The following is a 20,682-nucleotide window of genomic DNA, read 5'->3' on the forward strand; positions in this document are numbered from 1 at the left end:
TTCAGGACATCCACAGTGAATATGCATAAACTTGATTTGCTTACACTGCTTCCATTATAAGCAAATTTCTTTCTTGCATGTTCGGTGTGGATCAATCTTTCACTCTGTCAAAAATTACAAAGACTAGGGGACACTTGATGAAGTTACAGGGAAATACTCGTAAAATCAATAGGAGGAAATTTTTTTTCACTCAGAGAATAGTTAAGCTCTGGAACGCGTTTGCCAGAGGATGTGGTAAGAGCGGATAGCATAGCTGGTTTTAAGAAAGGTTTGGACAAGTTCCTGGAGGAAAAGTCCATAGTCTGTTATTGAGAAAGACATGGGGGAAGCCACTGCTTGGCCTGGATCGGTAGCATGGAATGTTGCTACTCCTTAGGATTCTAGAATCTTGCTACTCTTTGGGGATTCTGCATGGAATGTTGCTACTCTTTGGGGTTCTGGAATCTTGCTACTCTTTGGGGATTCCGCATGGAATATTGTTACTCTTTGGAGTTCCGGAATCTTGCTTACTCTGAGATAGTGGAATGTTGTTACTCTTTGGGTTTTGGCCAGGTACTAGTGACCTGAATTGGCTACCATGAGAATGGGCTACTATTCTTATATCCTGAAAACCTGACTGTCAAGGGGGTCCTGTAGGTCCGAGCTGAAAAACACTACTTTAGAGAGCCCACACACACATAAAAAATCTTCAAGCTCTCTCAGCATCCTGGATTGCATCTTATTTGGTCTCTTGGCTTTGTGCACATTCAGTTTTACAAGTTGTTCTATAAATATTTTCTTCCACGAACAGTGTGACTGTTGTACACCAGCCCTATAAGTATTTTTGTTAATCATCTGCAAACCTTAACCAAGTTTTTTTTCTTCTGTGAATAAACAGAATTGTTGAGCAAGTCCTCTTTTCCCTCATCTCTCTCTCCACACAGACCCTCAGCATCTTGGATTATTGTAACTGCAATTCTAGCCTTCATCTTTTCATCAATATATCTGAAAAAAATGTCACTACTTTGCTTCACATCGTTTGCCATTTTTTTCTTCTACTCGAGCTTTTGCTCTCCCGATTTCTTTCTTCACCTCCCTTCAGTAATCTCAGTGGCAGGGGTGCTACTATGGAATAATCTGACAGGGTCTCACTTAGGATGCTCTCTGACATTCAGAGATTTAAAAAGCTGTTAAAATGACTTTATTTACAGAGGCCTTTTCTTGAAAGCTGATCACTTTAATGATACTATTGGAGAGTTTTAAAAAAAATATTCATTGCATTGTTTAAAAAACTGTGTATGCATCTTGTGAACCGCTTAGGTTTAAGTGGGGTAATTCAGTTACAAGCTAGGGCTTAATACAACCGGTATAAATCTGGTAGGTTTTATCAGGGAAGAGAGGGGAGTCATCTTTGCTGTCGTCTGTTCCAACAGTCTGGAATTTCAAGGTGAAAGGGGTTATTACAGCACAGAGCTATAAACCAAGATAAGAGGCATCAGTTAAAAATAGGCTCAAACTGCCATGCCTCTGAGGACTGTTTACAGTGTGAGCAAAGTCCACACACTGGATGAAAGAGACTATCCAATTATGTTTAATGATTACCTTTTCAGTACAAATAAGTTGCTTTTTTTTCCCTGTGCCTGAAAGCCTACCAAGAGAGTCACAAAATTCAGAATCTGTATATTTTCCATGCAATATTTATGTTCTGGCTGTCCCATATGACATTAAAGGATTACTACTACAATTGCTATTCAATTTTTATAACATTAATAGAAGTATGCAGCGCTGTATACAAATATACAAGAATCCCTGCTTGACAGAGGTTACAATTAGGTCAAGAAAAACAGGATACATGTAAACATACTGTACATAAATCCTGTTTGTCTTGACTAGCATGGCTTATGGAATTATTTCCAACACTACGTTGGGGGGGGGGGGAAGGGAGGTAGTATGTGTACATGCGTGTGTACAGTATTTTGGTTGCATTCCTTTGCATAAGTATTTCTATGAACAGGAGGGGAGAAAAGAAAGGAAGTCAGTTTGAAAAGTGCAATTCCTTAATCATTATGCTACTATGAACTAGTGTACTGTATGTATACTGCAGCTGGTTTTAAGAAAGATTTGGACAAGTTCCTGGAGGAAAAGTCCATAGTCTGTTATTGAGAAAGACGTGGAGGAAGCCACTGCTTGCTCTGGATCAGTAGCATGGAATGTTGCTACTCCTTGAGATTCTAGAATCTTGCTACTCTTTGGGGATTCTGCATGGAATGTTGCTACTCTTTGGGATTCTGCATGGAATGTTGCTACTCTTTGGGGATTCTGCATGGAATGTTGCTACTCTTTGGGATTCTAGAATCTTGCTACTCTTTGGGGATTCTGCATGGAATGTTGCTACTCTTTGGGATTCTAAAATCTTGCTACTCTTTGGGGATTCTGCATGGAATGTTGCTACTCTTTGGGATTCTAGAATCTTGCTACTCTTTGGGGATTCTGCATGGAATGTTGCTACTCTTTGGGATTCTAGAATCTTGCTACTCTTTGGGGATTCTGCATGGAATGTTGCTACTCTTTGGGATTCTAGAATCTTGCTACTCTTTGGGGATTCTGCATGGAATGTTGCTACTCTTTGGGATTCTAGAATCTTGCTACTCTTTGGGGATTCTGCATGGAATGTTGCTACTCTTTGGGATTCTAGAATCTTGCTACTCTTTGGGGATTCTGCATGGAATGTTGCTACTCCTTGGGTTTTGGCCAGGTACTAGGGACCTGGATTGGCCACCGTGAGAACGGGCTACTGGGCTTGATGGACTATTGGTCTGACCCAATGAGGCTATTCTTATATGTACTTGGGCTTTTTATTTTATTTATTTTCTGAACAATTTCATGAAAACGATCTAGGTGTCATCGTTGAGGATACGTTGAAACCCTCAGCTCAGTGTGTTGCAGCAGCTAAGAAAGTAAATAAAATGTTAGGAATTATCAGGAAAGCAATGAAAACCAAAGATGAGAATGTTATAATGTCCTTGTATCGCTCCATGGTACAGCCATATATTGAATACTGTGTGCAATTCTGCTCGCCACATCTGACAAAAAGATATAGTAGAATTTGAAAAGGTACAGAGAAGGGTGACGAGAATGATAAAAGGGATGGGATGATGTCCCTATGAGGAAAAACTAAAGCAGCTAGGGAGAAGAGATGGCTCAGGGGTGATTTGACAGAGTGGAAATACTGAGTAGAGTGGAAAGGATAGATGTGAATCACTTGTTTACTCTTTCCAAAAATACTAGGACTAGGAGGGGGGGCATACAATTTAAACTACTACGTAGTAGATTTAAAAGAAATCAGAGAAAAAATTTCTTCGCTCAATGTGTAATTAAACTCTGGAATTCACTGCCAGAGAATGTGGTGGAATCAGCTTAGCAGGGTTTAAAAAAGGTTTGGATAATTTCCTGAAAGAGAAGTCCTTGTTATGGAAGATATGATACATATGATTGACAGATGATTTGCCTGGGGGATGCGATTGGCAAGGGATAATACCACCTGCAAAACTGCAAAAAGGATCTTTGGTAGCTTCTCCAGGACCTGTGAAGTTAAAGGGGTGTCTAAGTCTTGCATAAGAAAGAGGAGCTTCTTAAAGACATGGGAATCAACTCTGCTAGAGAGCAAAGCATGAAGACTTTGGGGGAGAAAGGGGAATCCTGAGAGTGAAGCAGGGAAGCAACCTGATCGTTTCAGAGGTGGGGGGAAGGAAACTGCACCTCAGGAGGATAAACATCGGAGCTCCGATCCTCAGTTAAGTCTGGTGGCTGGGGAAAAGCCCAACGGGACATCTGTTTGAAGTATTGGGGTTGTTCTGCTGGGAAGGCTGGATCAGGAGCTGCTAGCTGTGGGGCAAATGGTGGTGGAGAGAAGTATGACTTTGCTGTTTACATTTTTCCCTGTTACTACGAGACCTTCCATTTTAGTCAATTTAGCACAGTTTTTTAAATACATAAAAGCAAACTTAGGGGTTCTTTTACTAAGGCGCGCTAATCGATTTTGCGCACGCTAAACGCTAAGGAGCCCATTTCCAGCCCATTCCTCGGGGCACGCCCAGCCCCATTGGGCCTCCAGGATATCCACAATGAATGTGCATAAGAGGATTGCACGCACTGTCCCAATTGCCTGGAAACCTAACTCATGATATCCGGAAAACCCGATGGGACTAGATATGCCCCAAGGCGTCGACTACAAATAAATCTTTTTTTCTGCCTCTCAAATTGTCATCTGGTTGAATGTTTCAGGCCCAGGCCTCAACTGCTCTCACACATTACCATATCTACCCCAATCTTCTCTCTCCCACCTTTCCTATTTAGATCTTTAAATCTGCCCCAATTTACTTTATGATTAAGACCACCGACTATTTTAACCGCCCTCTGGACCAACTCCATCTTGTCTTTATTCTTTTGAAGGTGTACCATACTCGCATCACCTCTCTCCTCAAGTCACTTCATTGGCTCCCTATCCATTTCCGCATACAGTTCAAACTCCTCTTATTGACATACAAGCGCATTCACTCTGCAGCTCCTTGATAATAATAATAATAATAATAATAACAGCTTATATATCGCAGTACCGTGAAGTTCTATTCTTGATATCTCTCTTCTCTTCCTATACTCCTCTCTGGAAACTCCATTCATCAGGCAAGTCTCTCTTATCTGTACCCTTCTCCTCAGCTGCCAACTCCAGACTACATTCCCTCTCTCTTGCTGCACCATAGGTCTAGAACGGACTGCCTGAGTCAGTGCGTCAAGCTCCGACCCTGGCAGTATTTAAATCCAGGCCAAAAGCCCGCTTTTTCAAGGTTGCTTTTAGCCCCTAACCCACACTCATTTGTAAACCACCCATGCCTGAGAAACTCCCTAACCCCTTACTTGTCCTGTTTGATTAGACTGTAAGCTCTACTGAGCAGGGACTGTCTCTTGAATGTTTTAATGTTCAGTGCTGTGTACGGCTAGCAGCACTATAGAAGTAAGTAGTAGTAGTAGATTTCAGACGCATTATCACCTCCTTGTTCCTGCTCGTTATTTCTTAGCCTGTATAGTTCTTTTATCTACATGTTTGGCCACCTTCAAATCATTGGATAAAATCACCCCGATTCTGCTCATTTCATGCACTGAACTTAATCCTCTCTTTTGTGCCAATCCCTCGGGTCTCTGCAGCCCAAATGCATGATCTTGCATTTTTACATACTGTGAAATTTTAGATGCAAATCCATACAATTTACCATTGTAGAATCTACAAAATAATCAGATTATACATACTGTGTTTCCACAAAAATAAGATCTACCCCAAAAATAAGCCCTAGCCTGATTTTCGGGGTAGGTCTTAATATAAGCCCTACCCCAAAAATAAGTCCCAGTCCTGGGATTCAGCAGAGTGAAATCCCCGATGGACAAGGCCAAGCAGCCTGTTTAGAGTCCTGCCGACGCGACGCTGCTTCAGATGAAGGTAGGGCTTGCTTGCGGTCGGTGGGGAGGGAAGGACGGGGGGTCAGCAGGGGTTCAGCTGCACAGTGGGGTGCTCAAGGGTTCTGCTGCACAAGGGATGGGAGGGAGGGGAGGAAAGATGCTGCACATGTGGGGGAGAGAAAGGAAAGAGGAAGAATTGGGGTGAAGGAGAGGAAGGGAGAGATGGTCATGTGCATACCCTGAAAATAAGACCTAGGGCCTTTTTTGGGCCCCAAATAAATATAAGACACTGTCTTATTTTGGGGGAATCACGGTACATAATCATGATATGTAATCACGTTACTCTCTTCCAAAAGACAGACACTGAGGAGAAAACAGCACAGTATGAGATCTAGATCTGATATGAAATGGTCTTCTACCTGTCTTTTGGAGATCACCAGGTTTTCCACAGGCTGTGGATTCTTGAAGACTTGCACCTCCTCTATGATGTGTACAATGGATTTGACCACCACTGCCTTGTGAATCCAGCCATCACCTGCACAACCACAACCAAAAGTCAATGTTCATACTCTCAATGTTCGTCTCAAAGTTGGGACATTGGATCATCTATTGTACTATTGTCCCTTGATGCTTAAATTTTAGAGATCTATCTGGGATCAAGTGAACAAAATATTGGAAAGTCCATTGGCATTGACGTACGATACCATCCTATTTGGTACGTTAATGAGGGCTAAAAGCCAAATATCTGCTCGGAATAACAAACTTCTGTTTATCATGACAGGGGTTGCCATACAACTTATTTTGAGGAACTGGAAAAACCGGGATTGATTAAATTATACTTTTTGGTGGGAATCTCTGTGTCGCACTTTTAAAATGGAACGTATGGTGGCCATACAACAGGGACATTATAGGAAGTTTATGGATATTTGGGAGCCATGGACAAAATTCTGTAAGGAGTGATTGTTGATTTTCCCCTTTTGATAATACACGGCCAGGGTGGATAGGAAGGTTTTTTTTAAAATTTTGAGTGCAAATTTTTGGATAAGTAGAAGGGGGAGATGATATGTATTTGTCATAGAATATAATTCCTTAGCAAAGCAGCAGATGAATCCAGAGACAAGTGGGATAGCTCACATCGACCAGCAGGTGGAGATAGAGAAACTGATTAACAGTTGGTCTTATAGACTGGTGTTCCTCCTGCTCATTCAGTTTTGCTCTGTCTCCCAGCAGGGGTTGGAGCTATCTCTCTGGCTCCTGGATTCTGGCTGTGAAGTAGAAGGGGGAGATGATATGTATTTGTCATAGAATATAATTCTGATTGAATTTAAGTGCTGTTAAAGTGTAAATAATTGTACAATATGTTGCACTTATTTTTGGCTTTAAAATTAATAAAGATTAAAAAAAAAAAAAAAAGAAGAAGGTGAACTTGGAAGAGAGGGCCAACACCCTTAAGCTGAACTTCCTAATCTCAGGTATCAAAACGAGGCAACATTTAGCTTCACACTTTCCTTTCTAATTCTCCTCATCTCTGTCACTCATCAACACCTTTCTCAGACCTAGAATGCATGAAGGCAACAGAGTCTTTTTTTTTTTTTATTTTCAGGCTAATAAACTCCCCCTCTTTTCATAGGAAAAAAATAATTGGGGGGCTGATTTGCAAAGGGACTTATAGGTTTAGTGGCAATCACTAAGGGCTTCTTTTGCTAACTTGCGCTAGCACTTTTGCCGTGCGTGCTAGACGCTAATGCCAGCATCGAGCTGGCGTTAGTTCTCGGCGTGTAGCGCGGGGTTAGCACACCTTAGTAAAAGGAGCCCCAAATCTATGTCCCCAGTTTGTGAATTTGTGCGGCTGAAAATGTCCCCAACTACTCCAGTGTTAACGGTATAGTGCTGCTCAGTTATACCGACACTGCTAATATTTAACCCCTCCCCCTCCTCTTTTACAAAATCACGCAAGAGGTTTTTAGCGCTGGTCAGCACGCTGAATGCTCTGCGCTGCTCTGACGTTCGTAGGAACTCTATGATTGTCGGAGCAGCTCGGAGCATTCAGCACGCTGGCCGGGGCTAAAAACCCCTTGCGCGGTTTTGTAAGGGGGGGGTGTAAGTTAGGGGACAAAAAAATGCCCTGAAAATTGCATAGCTCTGCTTATAACTGCTGAGTATTTCCTCTCTGTAAATAGCTGTCAGCAGCAAGCACCATCTGCGCTGCCACCTTTCTAAAGAGAGGAGCTAAAAATAATTTAATTTAAATGCTGCTGCCAATTAATATTGATCCGTTGATCTATGTGGCTTTTGACCCATATCTAGTAAAAACTAAAACTTATTATCTGGGGTGAGCAAAAAATGGTTTTGGTCCATTCTACACCAATAAAAAAACTGATCAACTATTTTATTTTTTTTAAATCATGAATGGGGTAAAGGGAGTAAGGGGTCTGGGGGAAGGGGAAAAGGTTCAGAGGTCTTTCTTTTGTCTATTTGTTTGTTTCACTGCTACAACAGGGTCAATACTTTTTTTTTTTTAATGAAATAGAAATGAATTAAAAGTGCTAATTGTTTCAAAAATAAAAGAACACCCTTCGCTATTACAATAAAAAACAATCTAAATACAGTAAATCCTTGGATTGCAAGTAAGTTGGTTTGCAAGTGTTTTGCAAGACAAGCAAAACATTTTATTACATTTTAATTTGATAAACAAGCAATGTCTTGCAATACAAGTACATATAATATACACACATCACATCACAACTGAGCCGATGGTTCTTTCTCTGATGCTGCGGGAGTGTAGTGACTGTTCTAAACAAGCAAGGTCTTGCAATACAAGTATATACAGTATACATGCATTGCCATCATCACAACTGAGCCGATGGTTCTTTCTCTGACGCTGCGGGAGTGTAGTGACTGTACTAAACGAGGAAAGTCTTGCAATACAAGTATATACAGTATTTTGTATTAAAGTTTTTGGGTTTTGGAACAAATCGTCTGAGTTTCCATTATTTCTTATGGGGAAATTTGCTTTGATATACGAGTGTTTTGGATTACAAGCATGGTTTCGGAACAAATTATGCTCGCAAACCAAGGCTTTACTATATCTATCAGGTCTTACAAAGCTCTTTACACTTCAAGAGATCACACACCCACTGGCACTAATAAGCAACATGCAGTGGATATACTGCCAGAAAGCAACAACAGAATTATCAAGCATTTCCTTCCAAGATTTTCCGGTCACAGAAGTAAGTCTCAACCCAATGGGTACAAGAAAGTAATGTGAGCACAGGAATTATTTATTTTAAAAATGCCTTTCCTGCCTAACACCTAGGTGGGTTACAACTCAACAAAAATATATTAAAACCTCTCCCTACAGAAATGCATCTCTGTCGCAAGCACATAACCAGTGGGGTAGTCGCATAATTTGGGAGTTGAACCCAATTCTCCAGGATCTCAGTCTTGTACAACTATTAGGCTATTGTCAGAGTTTGGGCAGGTTTAAGATGGGAAGGGTTATTCTTCAGGAATTAGATTTGTTGCAATGCTGAATGGAATAAGGATCCTTATTACTGTTTGACAAAGATATTGTTCGTTATGGTTCACATGACACGATTGGATTTGTAGTGTCTGTTTTCAGTTTGCTACTCAATACAAATATTTAAACATAAAAAGCTACAAGAAATTGGAGATCCAATTTAATTCATAGCATGTTAAATGGAATGAAAACTACCATATATATTCGAATATAAGTCAATACGAATATAAGTCAAGACCCCCATTCCCCCCCCCAAAGGAGGAAAAATGGTTGACTCGAATATAAGACGGGGGCTTCATATTCAAGTGCCAGGCCCTGCCAGGCCCTGCGCCCAGCCCCCTTCCTCCCTTGCTAGGCTCTGAACCCAGCCCTCTACCCTACCAGGCTATACAGCCAGCCCCCCCCTCTCTTCCAGGCTCTGTACCCAGCCCTACCTCACTCCCTGCCAGGCTCTGCACCCAGCCCCCACACTCCCTGCCAGGCTCTGCACCCAGCCCCCCACACTCCCTGCCAGGCTCTACACCCAGTTCCCCCTCTGGTGGTCTAGTGGTAGGCCGGGACAGGAGCCAATTCTAACAATTTTTATAGCCCCCGCGTATCTTTTTTCACCTTTTTGAATCCCTGGTGGTCCAGCAGCGTATTGGGCAAGAGTGAGCTTTTTGCACTACTGTCCCATGCTGAGCCCCTCCCTCCCTGGATGCCTGCCTCAGAGCTCAAGGCCAGTGGTGCACTTGGCAGGAGCAAGTTTTTTGAGCTCCCGCCCGGCCATGCGCCACTCCCTGCAACAAGTACGGGAGGGGGGGGTCAGGTGGTCACTGGGTGATAACTCGAATATAGGACGAGACCCCCATTTTTGGGCCATTTTTTTGGGGCCCCAAAATCTCATCCCATATTCGAGTCTATATAGTAAGAATTTTTTGTTGCTTTGAGAAGAGGGCACGACACGTACCTGTTCCTATGAAGAGCACATCATACTGTGTTCCATCCAGGGCCAAAACTCGATCTACCGCAATTCTGGTGTAAACCATGTTTTTCTTCATAAGCAGGGGCTGCTCCCCTATGGGTTTCACCTCCTCGTACATCAGGGTGTGGATCTTCAGAAAGTCCAGGACTTTGCTTGGCAGGTCTAAAGAAGAATTGAAGCCAGTGCTCCGAAGTTCGTTTGTGATGCACTGGGCAACAAGGGGAATACTTTGGTTACTTAAGGGTTTTTTTTTTCAGGGTGGCAGGTGAGAAAGAGAGAGAGAGGCACACATATATACACAATACTACAGCCCTGAATGGTCTGGGACCTTGCCACAATATGCAAATGATGATCTGGCTCTGGGGCCTCTTCAACAAAAAACGTCCTGATAAAGACTGAACAAGTCATACCTACTTGTGTGTGTGGGGGGGGGGAGGGGGCTGCTGGATATTTAAGCATATATATGACCATTTCTGGGGAAAAGGTAACTACAGTAGCAGATCCAAAATGTTGAGAATGGCCAATTTTTCATGTCATGGGTCAAATAAGCAGTCTGGAAAAAGATACATGTTTGAATGTCTTCAATTAATTTTTCAAATTAAAAGTATGGAGTTAGCACTGTTGTATTAAAACCTTACGTTTTTGTTTCTGGCAACTTTAGTCATCTTTTCCCAAGAACAGTCACATATTACCTCTAAGCAATCCAACAAAACAGATTTGAAACTTGGGTCAACACTGTCGCTCAGTATCCTATACTGCAATTACCACTTTTGTCCAAGCTCCACTGGCTCCCGATAATCTCCAGAGTCCACCTCAAATGTGCCTGCCTTCTCCCCCCTTTTATTCCTCTTTCTTGGAATTCCTCTAACTCCAATTCCACCAGATCTACCCCAAAACTGAAACTTTCCTTTCCCTCTCGAAAAGGCGTTTCCCTTGTAGGAAAACTAGGTTCCTCCCTCCCTTTCAGAATCACTGAGCTCTGGAACAACCTTACCTCCCCTCTTAGGAACCTGAGCTCCCTCCAACTCTTCCGTAAACATCTGAAAACCTGGTTATTTTCAAAAATGTAACTCTTCCTCTCTCTGTCCTAAATTTTCTCTTCATTTTGTCTTTTCCTTTCACTGGAGTTCCTTTCTACCCTAACCCTTGTCAACCGTGTCGAACTTTGCGAATGTAGAGATGATGCGGTATACAAACCCAAGGTTTAGTTTAGTTTATAGAGTATTTGTGTGACAACCTTGAGTTCAACGCTCAAAGGCTAGGCGGCCCCTTTGGATTCTCTCTCTCCTTGCCTCTTAACCCTTTCAGGACCAAGGGACATATTTGTCCCATAACTTTAAAATCCTATAAATTTTGATTGGGATAGTCTACAGTTCTAAATTTGATATGTACGGATTCCATATGATACTGCCTTTATGTAAACAAACTGGTTCCGACATTCATTCATTAGCATCGTTGCCAGATTGACGAGAAGATTCACTTGCCACACTGTCCATAAGCCAGAAGTGTGATTTTTTAAATAAAAATAATGATATTTCACAAAAAAAATCAATTTTTTGGCATCTGCAAGCCCTTTTTACCATAAAAATGTCGTCAAAACCACAAAAATTGGCCTACGATCCTTATGGTCCTGAAAGGGTTAAGGGTGAAATCTCTGCTACGTGCCAGCATCCTGTAGAAATAAACATGGGTCTATGGGAGCCTCTTCCTTGCAGTCATGCTTTCTACCACCGAACAGCAAAACTGCATGAACACTGAGGCTTGCACTATTTATGGACTCGGGACAGTGTATCACTATCTGGGATTTGGTACAATTGGTCTAATGACAATTATTGAATGGACATGACAGCTGGTCTAAGGATACAATTTGTCTAAAGTGCAATTCATCCAAAGAGACAATTTGCCTAAAAGTTAATTCATCTAATGGACAATTGGTCTAAAATTAAGTAATCAAGATAAAGATGTGAAGTCATACCTTTTTCATGCAGCAGATCACTTTTTTAAAAGTCAATAATGAGAATATACCACATGATTAATCTAATCAAGGCATTAACTCTGGAAGCCACTTGGTATTGTAACACAATAGGTAAAAAATGTAACTGAATATGATAGAGGTGCAAAGTCACAAGTGTTTGACGTGGAAGTGTAAAGACTTTTGTCGTGAATTCATTCAGTTGTATTCAATATATGATCCCGTTGGCCCCGATGACGGAAGCTGAATCTTACCACTGGCTTATGGCTGCTGCCATAAAAGTCTCTCAAAGTCTCCATTCAGATGGAATGCATAATACAAGGTGAACCATGTAAGAAACAGAAAAATTATGAAAAAAGCTATGAAGATCATATTTTGTCTGGTTTTGTACAGCGAGCCTCCTACAATATTCTGGCTTTTCTACATGGCATTGCCCACAATTTGCGCTTTTAGAATACAACCGAAAAACTTTCATGCTTTTTAAATTTTCTCATATGCTAGTTTATAAAAGTAACTACTTTTTGTATAGTCTGTATGCCATAATTTCTGCATCTTGCTGCAGTTTATCTTACAAAATTACACTGATTTTTGTATCCTGTCTGCTTTTTTTTTTTTATTTAACCTGATTGAGCCAACAGATCAATTGTACCATTAGACATTTTGTATTTTAGATCAATTGTTATTAGACCTATTGTTCATTATATGAACTGCCATTAGACTATTTGTTGCAGTTCCCATTATCTGAAGTACAGGAGGAACAGAAAAAAGTGGTGCAGATGTTTGAGAAAGAAAAGCCCAATCCCAAGAACCCAAAAACTTAGCCCCTCTGATGTGACAAATTATCAGCCAGTAGCTTCCATCCACCTGGGGAATACATCACAGAACAACTCGAATGCTGCTTGCAACGCTTCAATATCTTCCACCCTTCACAAAAAAATCACAGCACTGAGATGTGGTTGCAGCACTAGTAAGATATGGAAGAGAACCATTAGGCAAGGGTCAGAGAATGACACGGGGAAAAAATCTGTCCCCGTCACTACCTCGTCACTGGACCACCGACCCCTTCACCACCCCATCCCCGCAGCATCCATCGTTCCCTCTCGCCACCTCACTGCTCTTTGGCACCCCTCACGCAGTCCATGCATGCATCTATCTATCTATCTCCCTCCCTCCCTTACCTTCTCGGCACGCTTTAAGGTTTCAGACTTGTTAAAAGCTGCCAGAGTGTTCGTGCAGTTGCGTGCGTGTGTGGGCGGAAACTTCTGACGCAACCGGAAGTTGCGTCAGAGGAGAAGCTTCTGCCCACACACGCACGCGACTGCACGTTTTGGCGGGTTACCTGCGGCTACTCGCGGCTAGCCATGGGTAGCTTCCACCGTCTCATTCTGTAGCAAGGGTCACAGCACAATCATAATCCAGTTGACCTAAGCCGTACATTTGACCTAGTAGACGTCGATCAAATAGCCAAGATCTTCAGTGATTTGGGATTTAGTGGCCCAGTGCTCTCCTGGTTCCAAGGCTTCCTTATTTTTTTAAGTTCCGAAATTTTATTAAAATTTTTTAATATATTAAACATACATTTAAGCAGGTGAGAATATAAATTCTAACAAGTCTGTTCACAACCAATATAGTTACAATGCAAAGGATATTCTTAAAACTTCTAATAAAAACTATCCCCGAACCCACCCATCTCACCCTATTTGCAGAGTAAAAAAACCATGCATTCATGCATTTATTTTATTTATTTAAGAAATATATCAACCACCTATATCTAGGCAGCATTACAATAACAACACGCACAGAAACGAGACTTTTTCAAACATCTTGGATTACAGATGAATAATCGCATCTTAAATCGATCTTCACAGTACAGTTCATCTTAAAACCAACTAAAGTAAACTAAACCTTAAGTTTGTATACCGCATCATCTCCATAAAGATAGAGCTCGGCACGGTTGAACCAACATTCAACGTTTCAGCTTTATTGAAATGCTTCTAAAAATACTTATCCATTCTTTAATAACACTCAACCATTGTCCACATATTCTTATATAGGTGACCACAACCTTTTCAATTTAGCTTTCTTGCCTCTTTTCCATTATGGTGGCCTCATATTTACCAATTAAGCAAAGTGAATTCCGCCGAAACTGAAAAGATAATAAAAGAAGCCTCTTTCCATGTTTTCAAAATAGTTTTGGATCGCAACAGCAGTGAGTATTGCTATTAACCTCATCTGATCATTAGCCATACGAATGGAAGCATCAAAGATATTGAAAATTGCTCCCAATAACAATAACTGCACATGACTCCAAACTTGCTGACAAAAGTCATGAACCACAGGACAATAAAATAACATATGGTCTAATGTGCATTTTCATGACTACAAGAGTAGCACAAAGGATAATATTCAGAGTTAAGCTTGTTTAATTTAACTGGAGTTCATACAACGCGCCTAATTACAAAAAATAGAGACTGTTCCATAGAGGAAGATTGATTACATCTAAGGCGCTTGAGGAATATGAATCTCCATTGATTATCAGATATAGACACAGATCATTCTCGCGACCAAGGGTTCCAAGGCTTCCTAACAACTCGGCAATATGCTGTATGTAAGGATGGAGAACTTTCTGATAGCTGGCATCCTCCTAGTGGGGTACCCCAAGGATCCCCACTTTCACCATCAGTGTTCAACTTTCTAATGCAATCCTTGGGAAACAACCTAGATCTTGCACAAACAAAATATTTCACCTATGTGGACGACTTAACCATTATTCTACCTAACGGGTGAATTAGTAATACCGTCACCATTGCCAAAAACTGTGTCCACATCATAGAAAACTGGACCTCAACCCACTGCCTCAAGCTAAATAAATACTCTTGTCTTGTCACTTTGTTTTTCTGCCCTTGAGATCTTCCCATCCCATCTTCTCATCCTATCATCTCATCCCAAGGTCCATCTCCTAGATCCATGCACATCAGTCTTTCACCACTTAGCTCATATTTCTCTTTTGAATTTCAAAACCCCAAGTACATCATTTTGTACTATTCCCTCTACACAGAGATTTGGCAAGACATACTACTTTTTTTTTATTGAGGGAGGAAGGAGCTGTTAAGCTGGGGGGTCATCATTTACTGAATTTCATCCTTAAATGTCACTGCACATACTGACTTTGCACTTTGGCACTAAAAGAAAAATGCCTGCCTTGCCAGGATATTAAGATATAAGAACAAGGTTACTGACTTACCGAACCTGGCCGTGGTTCTGGAATTATATCATTAAACCGGACCCATTTGTGGGAGTTGGGTTGATATGCCATGTAAGGACCTTCAAAAACTTTCTGCATGTCAGAAATGCTGTACTGGCAGATGGCAGACGCCTCCATATTTCTCCTAATCAAGAAAATAAAGACTTTTTTCAGGAAAGCTATCTTCATGGCTCAGTCAGCACTATGGCTTTTCTAACTGATTCTCTGAAGAAGTACTAACGAAACGGATCCGTCAGAGTCAGTTTTTGTGCCACCAAGATAAGTGGTTTCTATGTTTCATGAATTTTTTGATAGTACAGTCAGTTCCAATGATAAATTTTGAAATTTTTATCTATTTATGATTAAACTGCTATTTTCGCACAGAATTGCAATTTTGCACAGAACTTTTTATATGACCTCATACAACTTTATTATTAACTTTGACAATCACAATAACTTTATTTATAAAAAAAATTATAAAATTTACTGAAAATTTTTTTAAAATATCAATTATAGCACTTAATGAATTATTGCATTCATATAAAAAGGATGGAGGTGAACCAATGATTGAAACCATAACACTGCATTTGTCAATAGCCTTTGGCTGTTATGAGACACAGAAATACGGTCTGAGGTTTTGCCTTCTTCCATTTATGATCTATCAGTGCAATTGAATTGACAAAGTTAATTTTTGTTTCATTCCACTTTTTTTGTGCATTTGATATTTGGTTGTGGAATTACTGCTTTTTTCTTTTGTTATTTGACTTGGCCAGCAGTTCGTGGAAAACTGGCCTCAGCTTTTCAGCTGATTTGGTGAATGATTTACTTAGCACCCCCACGGACTTTCACCCTTCTGTCAGTGAAATATTTAACCCTGACTGAGACAGTCTATCAACACGCTTCAGGTCAATGATCAAATTGGAACTTAACAGCCCAGTCCTTATTGAGTACTGTAAGCTTGAAGGTATACCCAGGGGGTTTACGCATTTTCAAAGGTCCGCAAATTTTCCAAGGTGATCCAACATTTGTTCAGCGGTGGAACATGACTCTTAACAAATGATTACTGTTTACAGAATTTCCTTTTATATGACTTTTATGGATTTTTAAATGTTTCTGCTATGTACTATTTTTGTGGCTATTTTACACTTCTGCCTTTGGGAGGGAGGTTGGGAAGGGGGAGGATCTTTGGGTTTTTTTGGGGGGGGTTCTCTTGTATCATTTTGTACTTTTTTTCTATTGCTGCTTTGGATTGTACAGCAATATTGTTGATAAAATACACTAAAAATTTATGAAAACAAAAAATAATAATTAGATAATTCCTAGTTAAACAGAACATAGTTGAACAATAGACAGGGTGGGGAGGAGTTGCATACTGTATATAGCTGATATGGTATCTTATTGATAGCGTCCAAGTGGCAGATGAAATTTAATGTGGACAAATACAAAGTGATGCACATTGGGAAGAATAACCTGAATCACAGTTACCGGATGCTGGGGTCCACCTTGGGGGTTAGCTCCCAAGAAAAGGATCTGGGTATCATTGTAGACAATACGATGAAACCTTCCGCCCAATGTGCGGCGGCTGGGAATTATTTAAAAAGGGATGGTTAACAAGACTAAGAATGTCATAATGCCCCTGTATCGCTCCATAGTGTGACCTCATCTGGAGTATTGCATTCAATTCTGGCCTCCTTATCTCAAGAAAGATATAGTGACGCTAGAAAAGGTTCAAAGAAGAGCAACCAGGATGGTAAAGGGGATGGAACTCCTCTCGTATGAGGAAAGACTAAAATGGTTAGGGCTTTTCACCTTGGAAAAGAGACGGCTGAGGGGAGATATGATTGAAGTCTACAAAATCCTGAGTGGAGTAGAACGGGTACAAGTGGATCAATTTTTCACTCCATCAAAAATTACAAAGACTAGGGGACACTTGATAAAGTTACAGGGAAATACTTTTAAAACCAATAGGAGGAAATTTTTTTCACTCAGAGAATAGTTAAGCTCTGGAACGCGTTGCCAGAGGATGTGGTAAGAGCGGATAGCGTAGCTGGTTTTAAGAAAGGTTTGGACAAGTTCCTGGAGGAAAAGTTTATAGTCTGTTATTGAGAAAGACATGGGGAAGCCACTGCTTGCCCTGGATCGGTAGCATGGATGTTGCTATACCTTGGGTTTTGGCCATTTACTAGTGACCTGGATTGGCCACAGTGAGAACGGGATACTGGGCTTGATGGACAATTGGTCTGACCCAGTAAGGCTATTCTCATGTCCAGGGACTCACAATACTTGCATCACCAGCCTTTCAATTTATAACTAGATTAAGGACTGACATCCAGAACATTTTCTTATTTTTCTATTATAAAAGCTTCAAGTTAAGCACCCAAAAAAGCCACCCAAGAGTCTGAATCATAGAACAAGTACCACAGTTATTTCCAAATCCCGCATTATATACAAGATAACACACCCTATATTATGGGGCTATTTTATTAAAATGCTGTAAAATCTCAGCTTAACACGGGACTTTCCCATGTGCTGAGACCAGATTGAACTCAGCATTTTTAGGGGCTTTCTTTTACTTGCATGTTCTGTGGTAATGATTCCAATAGAGAGCGGTACCTGCAAAAAAATAAACATGGAACCCCCTTTCAGTCTCCTATTTACGAGGCAGTTAACATTGTGTATCTTTCTTAGTGAAGGTATTTTGATAATTCTGTTGATTTTTCACAATATCTGAGTCTTTTTGGCTAACTTTTGTAACCTAACAGGGGTCCAAAAAGATCTATGTAATAAGAAAAACCAGGCTGCTTTTAACTCCTAACTCCCACTCAGTTGTAAAGTGCCCCTGTCTGTTTACTCACTCCCTCTGTGAGAAATTCCCTAACCCCTATTAGTCCTGTTTGTCGGTTTTAATTAAATTGTAAGATCTATTGAGCAGGGACTGTCTCTTACATGTATAATGTACAGCGCTGCGTACGTCTAGCAGAGCTATAGAAATGATAAGTCGTAGTAGCTAGGAAAATGCATAAAGCATGAAGAAATCCATTTATACATCTTGAAAGCAACCCTGAGTCACATGGGACGGAAAGACCGCTGGTGATGAAAATCAAGGCTCCGAGACAAGTCTGCACCTTCATGAGGGCTCCTTAACAGCTGCGAAATTTGCAACCCAACTGTGACTTTCACAGCAACTTGTGTAAAAATTCCCCTTATACAAAATACAGAATGTGTCTCAGCAGCACATGGAAAAAAAAAAAAAAAAAGCCCAAGGTGAAAATAGGCACCAGTTGTTTTTTTTTTTATAACACACAACAAAACAAGTCAGTTTGTGAACATTTTTGCTTGTAAATGAAAAAAAAAATAAAATAAAATGGAATGTGGACTGACTTGCAGCTGAACTTGGGCTGGAGGTGACGCCATTACTTTTGGGTGGTGCTCATTGGGGTTTTCCACTTTAGGCTTGAGGAAAAGTACAGGAATCCTGCATCCTGACACAGGTTCAGAGCTTTGTATCACTTTTTCTACTCTATAATGCTCAGTATATTTTAAAATGTATACTGAGAGAACAAACAAGTATAATTTGTACACTTACCGGTGTACTCTGCACAAGAAGATCTGAATTATCTCGATAATAACATTACTGCTAAGGATTTTTTCACCTGCGCTATTACCGTTTTCCCCCCAAAATAAGTCCTAGCATGATTTTCAGGGTAGGTCTTAATATAAGCCTTACACAAAAAATAAGCTCTAGTTCAGGGGTGGGCAACTCCGGTCCTCGAGGGCCGGAATCCAGTTGGGTTTTCAATATTTCTCCAATGAATATGTATGAGATCTATTTGCATGCACTGCTTTCAATGCATATTCATTGGGGAAATCCTGAAAACCCAACTGGATTTTGACCCTCGAGGACCGGAGTTGCCCACCCCTGCCCTAGTTAGATCGAAGCACCTCTCAAATGTCCCCCAACACTCCCCGACTCAACTTATGTGTATTTACATTACGTAGGTATTTAAACATCTCTATCACATCTCCCCTCTCCCGCCTTTCCTCCAAAGTATACAGATTGAGATGTTTGAGTCTGTCCCTATGTACGCCTTATGATGAAGACCATACACTATTTTAGTAGCCTTCCTCTGGACCGACTCCATCCTTTTTATATCTTTTTGAAGATGCGGTCTCCAGAATTGTACACAATATTCTAAATGAGGTCTCACCAAAGTCTTATACAGGGGCATCAATACCTCCTTTTTCCTACTGGCCATACCTCTCCCTATGCAACCTAGCATCCTTCGAGCTTTTGCCGTCACCTTTTCAACCTGTTTGGCCACCTTAAGATCATCACATACAATCACTAGGGCAGACTTGCAGATCTATATCCCATTTATAGCCATTCAGTTGAGGATGGATGGGATGGTTTAGATGGGCTAGAGTGAACTTTGATGGAGACTCCAGTAGATGGAACCTAAGCACACTACCGGGCAGGGCTCTGGGTTTCTGTCCCAGAAATATCTAAGAAAAAGGACCATTTAAATTAAATATTAATTTATAGAGCGTGTACGGTTGAGGCAGACTGGATGGATCATGCAGGTCTTTATTTGCCGTCATTTACTATGTTACTATGAGGGTCTTCGTAAAAGATCCCCTATGTTTTGCAGTAGCCCACTCGGTTCTCATTTTGGGTATGTTGCAGGATATAAGCCCAAAATTAAACACAACCTCATCTTGTTCTGCTATAACTCACCACTTTAACAAGAAGGCTGCATAGAACACAGTAGTATCCCATCTTCCTGTGTCCAAAGTATACGCACTCTTCAGAACCTCATAATATGGGATAGAGCAGACCAGTCTGGCTTTCAGGAAAGATGTCCATTTTTTCTGCAGTATCTTTTTGCCTCCTAAATCACTCTGGAGGGGGTGGGGGGGAATGGGAGGAACGAAAAGAAAAGTAGTAAGGTGTGGCGCCTGGGAACGGCAAACTCTTGTTTTGCAACGGACAAGGGCATTATAACCTTATAAAGTTAATAGAGATCAAGCTTGACATTCTTTTGATTGCAACCACCAGTCTGTGAAGAATTTTAAGGAATTAACACTGTGTGTTCTTATTTACTGTGACCAGTATGCATAGACTTGGTGTAGACTTTCTGCAAGTGAAAGAGAATAAGGATCAACAAGCCATAAATATATTCAGTTTCTCTAAAGAAAATATATGCCCTCTTCGCTGGGTTGGTGCAAAATGAGCTAATGATGGTGGTGTCCGAATATACAGTTTATTTTAGTGATTTGTAGATCATCCTTTTACCCGTAAGGTGTACAGAACAGAGGTACAACACATGCTGTTATAAATCATAACAGTAAAAACAATGGAAAAATCAAGTTAAAAAAACATATTCCCTATGCCCTGATCTCACAGCAGTTTCTTAACCACGCCCCTTCCATCTATCAATCTGAGCTAGGAACTTAAGAATAACCATACTGGGTCAGACCAATGGTTCATCTAACCCAGCAAAAATCGGACATTAAAAAAAAAAAAAATCTAACAGCTCTGCTCTACAAGAGAT

At 40.8% G+C, this 20,682-nt stretch overlaps 1 protein-coding gene across 1 annotated transcript in view; it reads right to left on the minus strand.

The window, feature by feature from the left end:
- SEMA4G (semaphorin 4G) overlaps positions 1–20,682 on the minus strand; it is a 330,270-nt gene that overhangs the window by 39,931 nt on the left and 269,657 nt on the right. Inside the window, exons 9-12 of the mRNA XM_033943303.1 lie at positions 19,866–20,029; positions 15,131–15,275; positions 9,900–10,122; positions 5,850–5,965 (exon numbers count right to left, since the gene is read on the minus strand). Coding sequence (XP_033799194.1) covers positions 5,850–5,965; positions 9,900–10,122; positions 15,131–15,275; positions 19,866–20,029 — 648 coding nt within the window. The remainder of the gene's footprint in view (positions 1–5,849; positions 5,966–9,899; positions 10,123–15,130; positions 15,276–19,865; positions 20,030–20,682) is intronic.

The sequence above is a fragment of the Geotrypetes seraphini genome, chromosome 4 (assembly GCF_902459505.1).
Source record: "Geotrypetes seraphini chromosome 4, aGeoSer1.1, whole genome shotgun sequence".
Classification (NCBI taxonomy): Eukaryota; Metazoa; Chordata; class Amphibia; order Gymnophiona; family Dermophiidae; genus Geotrypetes; species Geotrypetes seraphini.